This window comes from Chaetura pelagica, unplaced genomic scaffold (genome assembly GCF_000747805.2).
Source record: "Chaetura pelagica isolate M959 unplaced genomic scaffold, ChaPel_1.0 scaffold243, whole genome shotgun sequence".
Lineage (NCBI taxonomy): Eukaryota > Metazoa > Chordata > Aves > Apodiformes > Apodidae > Chaetura > Chaetura pelagica.
In genome coordinates this window covers 318550-326718 of record NW_009952712.1, presented here as the reverse complement: position 1 = coordinate 326718, position 8169 = coordinate 318550, and the positions used below count along the sequence as shown (strand labels likewise).

Sequence of the window (8169 nt, the reverse complement as noted above, 5' to 3'; positions counted from 1 at the left end):
AGCCAGCCTGTGAGTCTGCAACAACTCCCTACATGTAGTCTCTGTTTTTAGCAGACTTCCCCAGTACTCTTAAATGGTTATTTCCTCTGCTTGCAGAGTTCATTTTTCATAGAGAAAAATGTTTTGGAGTAGTGCAGTTCCCCGTTTCCCAGCCGAACGCCTCTCGCCCCAGTGTCTGCTCTGGTTTAATGATGTGATACAGAGAGGTTTTCCTGCCACACACTGAGGGTGTGCTCTGACTGGCAATTCCTGCACCTTCATCTCTGACGGGATGGAAGTGGAAGTTCAGGCAAAGGAAATCTACTGTAACAACAACCTGGGTGACTATTTCACAGTGTCTAAGGAAGCAGGTAGCACTCAACGTTGGAATAAGGCAGCATTAATTCTTTTACTGCAGCTGAAATTAAGTGAACATATGGAGAGGTTTACTCAATGTTCATGAAATACCTAGTCTGAAAGTTTCAAACATTTAAGAAAATCCATATTTAAACTTCTCAAAGCTTATTTAAGATGTCTCAGCAAGGTGGATGAATAATGAAGGAATATTTCATATACAATAGGCAGTGATATATGCAGAGCTGATACAAACACGAGCATCTCCTCAGGTCCTTTGGGTCCAAAGTCTGCCAGGCTGGGGTGGACTGACTGACCTCTCCAACAACGGGGTTACTGCTTGGCTTGCCATAGAGGTTGCTTTCTTTTTCTGGATGGTAACAGCTGCCAGGATGCTGTGAGAGACCATGTCAAATGCTCTACTGAAGTCAAGATAAACCCCATCCACTGCTCTACCATCATCTCTCCACTTGGTTATGTCCTCATAAAAGGCTACCAGGTTGTTTAAACATGACTTGCCCTTGGTGAAACCAAGCTGAGTGCTCCTAATGACCCTCTTGCCCTTGATATGCCTACAGACAGTACCAAGGTAAGTTGTTCCATGAACAAACTGCAGCTGGTGAAACTCTGTGTGGAAAAATGTAAAGTATTGCACATTCAAAGGAACACTCTGATAAAAGTGGTATGTTCTGATACTCTGATCTGCTCTTGATAAACTTCAATTAATCCTAAAACACCCACAAACTAGTGAAGCAGTGCACCTCCTCTGGACAAATGTACTGGCAATATGCAGTGAATGGGTGCCAAAGAAATCCCAGCAGCTCCAGCAGCACTTTCAGGCCAGCTGTACAATCTCACCAAGAACACTGCTCAGGTCTGGTTACAGCAACTAGAAAAGATGTGGTGGAGGAAAAGTTCACTTAAGGAAAAAGGAAATTATATAAGGCTTAGATAAGCATTGAAATGAAGATCACAAATATTGATAAAGAATAAAATTAACACAAATGCACATTGGAACAAGTGCTAAAAGAGATCCTGTAAGGATCAGAAGGGATACTGACAATTCCCACTGCTTCCCATAGAACAAAACATGCAAACATAAATCCATTTAAAAATGCCAAACCCAAAAGCAGTCAGAAGAAGAGTCTTTAGGGAATGCATGGTTCTTCCTGTGCCAGGGGGAGTAGCCACCTTGGCATGGGATCTGAACATGTGGAATGTTCAATGGGGATTCCCATCTATGTCATGGTCATGTCTTTCCATATCTTCAGCATATGAAAATAGGTTAAACTCTAGAATTCTGATTTTCATGAACTGTCTTATTCTTCTTCTCATGCAGCTGGCCCTCAGAAAGAGACAGCACCAGGTTCATCTTTGGTTTAATTTAGAGTTGGTTTGTTACTGAAGAAGAATCTGTCATTCTAAATTGATTTTACACAGCTATTCCTTGCTTAAATGTAGAGATTGATATTAATGTACAAGAAATTTTTTTAAAAAAAAAAAGGAGGTTCTTATATAAAGATGTTTTGTCCTGAAACCTTTGACTCTGGTGTGTTATGAAAATAAAATTTTAACCGAATGAAACATTGTCTGTAAGAGATCTTTGAATGTCAAGGCCAGTCACAATTAATTTCAGTAAGTATATAATTTTTAGAGTGAAATGTGCAGTATTTCAAAAAGATTGACAAAACTTTGGCTGCAAAGGACTTCATATTAACATAATAATGAAACCATTTTCGAGCCATTATGGAGACATCCAAGGTTTTTATAGTAATGTGAAATCGGGCAATAAAACCTGTAAAATGCATAAGCATGAAGAACAAAAATGTTACAGGTCCCTGTGCTGGACACCTACCCAGGTGGGAGCACAGCTGTGTGGGAATGGCAGCTCCTTGTCTGGAAACCACCATTCCTTGCTCTCCTGCTGTCCCTGCTGCTGCTGTCCCTGCTGCTGCTGTCCCTGCTGCTGCTGTCCCTGCTGCTGCTGTCCCTGCTGCTGCTGTCCCTGCTGCTGCTGTCCCTGCTGCTGCTGTCCCTGCTGCTGCTGTCCCTGCTGCTGCTGTCCCTGCTGCTGCTGTCCCTGCTGCTGCTGTCCCTGCTGCTGCTGTCCCTGCTGCTGCTGTCCCTGCTGCTGCTGTCCCTGCTGCTGCTGTCCCTGCTGCTGCTGTCCCTGCTGCTGCTGTCCCTGCTGCTGCTGTCCCTGCTGCTGCTGTCCCTGCTACTGCTGTCCCTGCCCTCCCTCTCTGCTGTCTCCTCCTGCCCCTCCTCAGTCCCCACTCTCCCTCCTCCCCCCTCTCCCTGGGTGTCCTGCTCACCCTCCTGCCTTGCTGCTACATCCTCCAGGGTGCCCAACCCATTCCAGGCTGGCGATGCAGTGCCTTTGGAAGCCACCACGGACCCTGCTCAGTGCTTGTCCTCCAGCCACATGGTGCTGATGATTTGTCCTCCACGTTACTAACCGGGAGCCAAGAAAAGCCACAGACCTTTTTTCCGGCTCACTTGGATACAGAGCTACCCACAGCTGGAGAACTAAACAAAATGGCGAGAAACCCAGGGAGCTCACTGCAGACAGAGAAGTCTGGGGATACTGTTTCTCCATTGTCAAGGCTTTTCCCCCTCAGACACCCAGGGAACATCTGGCAGAGCCGCAGGTGGCGAGTGAGCCAGCGAGGTGTCCTGCCCCTGCTAACGAAGACCGAGGCTCTTCAGATGCTGTGCATCAAACAGCATGGGCAAAAACCCTTCCCACCATTTCAAACACAGCTTGTCAGACACCAAAGGAACCTTGCAAGGCTCCCCAGGTGCCCACGCTGACGTCCCAGCCGCAGCAGGGTGGTTAATGACCTCCCCAGCAGCGCTCCCGAGGCGCGCGCTGCTCCGCGTGCTCACAGCAGCCGTGGGCAGGGACTGCTCTTAATTATGGAGCTGCAGTGAGAAAATGTCACTCTCCCAGAGGAAAAACTTGATCTTTCAAAATAATACAGACGCTGTCACTCTTCACAAGCTCCGTCGTTCAGGAAAACTATCACTGGGGCACAGAACTTAATCTTTTTTATTTATCCACTCAGTTAAAGCAGACTGAAATGTTGCTGAAACAAACTGAAATAAGTAGGATCAATAGGCAGAAAGATAATGCCATGATCCTTTGTCTGTTGTTAGCAAAACTCTGATGGACACAATACAAATAAAAAGCAACCCTCAGGAAAGGAAGGTGAGTTGAGGAAACATAGAAATACCAAAAAGATCCAATTACAGGACCAACTGTGCACTGGGAATCTTTCACAAGATCACCCAAAAGGCAAGTCTTCCTCTGGAAAAAAATGACCCCAATAGCTTTTAAGCAGCTATAAAGCAAACACAGCATCTCCCAAGGACAGGAACAGCCACCTGGGCAGGGTAAGATCCACAGGCCTCAGCTGTCACCACAGCAGGGTCAAGGGCTGGGATCTGACAAAAGGCTCCAATCCTGATACCCAAACTTTTGGATCAAGTCATCCACTCACCTGACTTCCACAAATTAAACTAAACACACTAGTAAACAAATGCTGAGACTCCAAAGGTTTATCCTTGATGACAAAAGAAATACCTTGTTGCATGCAGTGTGCCCTTGATTCTAACAGATACAGCTCTAACAAAACATCCTGGGAAGCACATGGTACAAAAGATACCAAGCTCAGAGCTGTGCAGATCCCAGGCTCTGGCTCCCAGCACAGGCATTGTGTGGTTTTTGTTCTGAGGCAGTATCTCCCATTACCATACCTTGGGGGAAAAGCAAGGAAGACAGAAATGTTCATATCTCATAACATCAGTGGGTTTACAGCCCATAAAATCAAACTATGCCACGTTAAGTAAAAGCATGGCCTGATCTATACACAGAATTTCTCATACTTTCTTTTTCACTTCTGGAAGTAGCACTTTTTAAATCACTAGCATGTTTAACACTGTATACATTAAATAATGATTGATTGTTAACAAGCCCTTGAAATTATTTCCATAAGCAACAGTTTCATTACATCAAAAGGGACCTGAGCAGAACTGAGTGATCATTTACAAACATACGGTCAGTAATTTTAGGAGGCAGTTTAAATGTTTTTGGTGGTGCCTTTACTATCCTTAGTTGCCAAGGCAACGATCAATTTACAAACAGCACAGGAAAAAAGAACCATGGATTTTGATGAACATTTGTAATAAAAAAAATAGCTCTATCATGAGATGTCTCCAGGTAGCCAGTTTTGATGAAAGACTTATCATATGCCCACTGGCCTAGAAAATGGAAAATATTTTACATTAACTACGAGGCTTAGGGAATGGTTAGGGGCAGGAGAATGAGTTTTTCCATATCTGCTTTCAGGCAAAGGACTTGGGTTCCCCAAAGACAAAGTAACAGAAATGATAATGAAAATGTTTAGAAAGGACTCACACAAAGAATAAACAGGGAAGTTTTTAAAAGCCCAATGGAAATCCTTGAACGTAGAGGAAAAGAAGTGAGTATGACTTCGTAAGTAAGCAAGAAATTCTCCATTTAGCTGTAAATCTAGCCAGGAGGAGGGAAGGCATGCTGAGATGTTCTGTGCTGAGCATGATACCCTACAGCCCCACCACATCACATTGTGCAGACACTTTAAATAAACATTTTCAGCAGCAGATCCTTAGATTGAGCACAGTTCAATAAAAAAAAATGTGTTAAGGACTCTGTAATCAAACAAGAGCCATGCAAATAGAAAAGCATTCTCACAACGGAGCCTTTCGGAGTGCTAGGAACTGGTGTCCCTTCCCAGCAACAGGAAAGACACCCAGGAGAAGACAATGACAAAAACATGTCTGTTCTTCAGGAAACTCCCAATAATTTCCTCATCAGAAATTACCCAGTAACCCAGTGCTTTCAGGGAGAAAATGCCAGCAGGAGCAGCCCCCCAGTGTCCAGCTGGAACACTGAATCCTGAGGGCTCACAGGATGTGACCTCTCACACAGACTTTTCTTCTCCTTTACTTACGTCATATAGAACACGTACAAAACACTCACAGGAAGCTGTAGCATTTTACCCACATACCAGGGATTATCTTTTTTCCAGCCTTTAAGCCAAATCCATTTCCAAACTGGAAAACCTTGAATTCACACTCCTCATCCTTTCTGCTCTTTTACAAAGGAGGGGAGAGCTCAATCACTGCAACTTGTGGTATCAGGTCTTCTCACCAAGCTGCAGGTGAGGCACGGGAAAAACACTTGCCTTTTTTATCACAAATGGCAAAAATTCTGTGAGCCCAAGACACCCTGTACCTGGAAAGAAAATTAATAGACGGGCAGAAGTCTCTTCTGTGAAGAAATCATACTTTATTCAAAATCTGTGCTGCTGCTAAGGAATACAATTACACAAGACAAATCAGCTTTGGTTTTGCACCTCCACAAAGTGTCATTATTTACCTGACGTGCACGGAGCTCCCGCACAGCAAGTGAATCAGTGCTGAGGACATTTGAGATGATGCCCATTGCAAGTGCAAAAACAACACTGCAAACACCCCACACTCTTTAGATGCAGGCTTTGATCAACAGCTGGGCAACACTGAGTGTCAGATGTTTTGAAGCAGGAACAAGTGTTACGGTATCCAGCTCACCTCTTTGTGTTACGTTGGCTTCTTTGATTCATCCCTCGGAGATGCAGGAGAAGAGCAGAGAGTGTATCTGCTCAGCTTTAAAAGGATAATTTCAGATAACTACAGAAAATACCCAGGTATTTGTTATAATACTACTTATGAAACACCACACACCCACCGAGAAGAACACCCCTCAGAGGCAGCAATTGCTTAAGTAAGAAGGACTGTTGTGCTAACAACAGCCTGCATCCCAAAGGGTCACCAAAAGGTCTTCTCTAACTACCGGCATCATCCCACAGCACTCAGGGTGTTATTTACTCAACCAAACGTTCACACGCAGACACAGTGAGTGGTGCATGAAGCCATCTTCTCCAGCTGACACAAGGACTGGGCTGCACTCAGGCTCTTCCCACCAGCACTGCAGGAGGAGGGAGGCAGGAGCAGATGGGAGCAGAGGCAGCTTGCAGCAGGACACCACGGGTGTTTCCTCCAGGCTTCTAACCACAATCTCCACAGAAAAATGCAATCTGGGGACTTAGACTTCAGCTAAATGCCAGTGTAAGTAGTTTTGCTCCTACAAAAGCTCTCCTGGGGCTCCTCAAGGAGCACAAGCAGGGACCACCTTGGCTTCCATCGCTCAGACAAAATGTGTTTCCTGGAGCAGTTTCCTGGCTCTGCCACCAAGTCTAATTAAAGACCAATATTAATTACTTCATGTACTGTTTTAAATTTTGGGGGGCAGAGCAATGCAGTATTGATGGAAATTCTTCTTTCCTGGAACCAGCTACCAGGGTAAGCAATTATAAAATATTGCTGTTGAAACGATGAATAACCATCCAACTGAAGTAATTATAAAATTCATTATTACCATGAAGAGCTGGATCCAGTAATTATCCTAAACTTGGATTGTCTGAGAGTGCAAACAGAAACATTTGCATTAGGAGGTCTGATGAATGGTGAAAGATCCAAAACTAAAATTCTGTTAAACTGCAGCAGTATTTCATTGCAAGCATTAGGGTTCCAATTGCAGCTTCCAAGGTTTGCTGGAGTTAAAAAGAAATCAGTATTATTGTCAGTAAACCATTAATTACTGTGTATCTCTAGTAGCTTCCTAAATTACTTGTAAATTAGCATGTATTTTTAATCATTCTGTGAAAACCGTGGCACTGTTGAGCAAAATCTATGTGAGTTATAAAACATACATCTCCCAAACTGTATTTATTGCATGCAATGCCTGAAGACACAGGAGTCAGGGATAGATCAAGAGCACAGTTATTGAGGGGGAACCTCCCATAGCACGATGAGCAGATTTCCCAACTTCAGCCCCTTTATTCCAATTCAGAAAGGCAGGAATCCTCCCTGATGTAACTCCGTGCCTGTCAAGCTGGGCTCAGGGCCCGGGAGCGTTTGCCCATCGAGGTCAGCAGAGCTGCTGTCAGCAAGGAGAGCCCTGCCAGAAGAAAGAGCAGATGGATGTCCAGCACAAGGGCCTGTTGTTGCTGGGACAAGCTGAGAGCAAGGGCAGCATCAAGCAGGGCCCCACGTACACAGCCCTGGGCGAGGCTCCTGTCGCGGGCGTCACGGGAGAGCCTCGGACTGAGAAACCAACAGCAAATACTCATCTTTCTTTTTTCCTTTAATCTTCTCTGTCAGCAGTTTACAGTCATGGAAAACTATGGATTTTTAGCAACTCTGTTAGAATTCCTAAATACGGGTTTTTTCCCTTCAGTAACTCCTATAGAGCTTTTACAGCTGCTTCCTGTTGTGAGATCCATGCACAACGAGATCTTACCAGAACAAACCTTCCTCTCGTTTGTAATCTGCTTGCTTTGCTTGCCTGCAGTCCCAGCAGATCCTGAATTCGGGAAGGAAAGGCTGAGGGAGCTGGGGCTGTTCAGCTTGAGGAGACTGAGGGGCAACCTCATCATGGTCACAAACATGTTCAGGGCAGTGTCAGGACAGAGCCAGGCTTTGTGCAGTGATGTCCAGTGACAGGACAAGGGGCAATGGCTGCAAACTGGAGCACAGGAGGTTCCAGGTAAACATCAGAAATAACTTCTTTCCTGTGCAGTGACAGAGCCCCGGGACAGGCTGCCCAGAGAGGCTGTGGGGTCTGCATCCCTGGAGACATTCCAACCCCCCTGGGCACCTTCAGTGTGATGTGCTCTGCCTGGCAGGGCTGGGGGGTCTTTCCAGGTCCCTTCCAGCCCCTGTGAGCCTGTGAATCCCGCCGGGACCGCCCCG

General features: G+C 45.3%; 1 protein-coding gene across 1 annotated transcript in view; it reads left to right on the top strand.

The window, feature by feature from the left end:
* The first annotated feature begins 271 nt into the window (after positions 1-271).
* The window catches only part of LOC104386047 (serine/threonine-protein kinase TNNI3K-like), a 74537-nt gene continuing 66639 nt past the window's right edge, over positions 272-8169 (top strand). Inside the window, exon 1 of the mRNA XM_009994580.1 lies at positions 272-350. Within this exon, the coding sequence (XP_009992882.1) occupies positions 272-350 (79 nt within the window). The remainder of the gene's footprint in view (positions 351-8169) is intronic.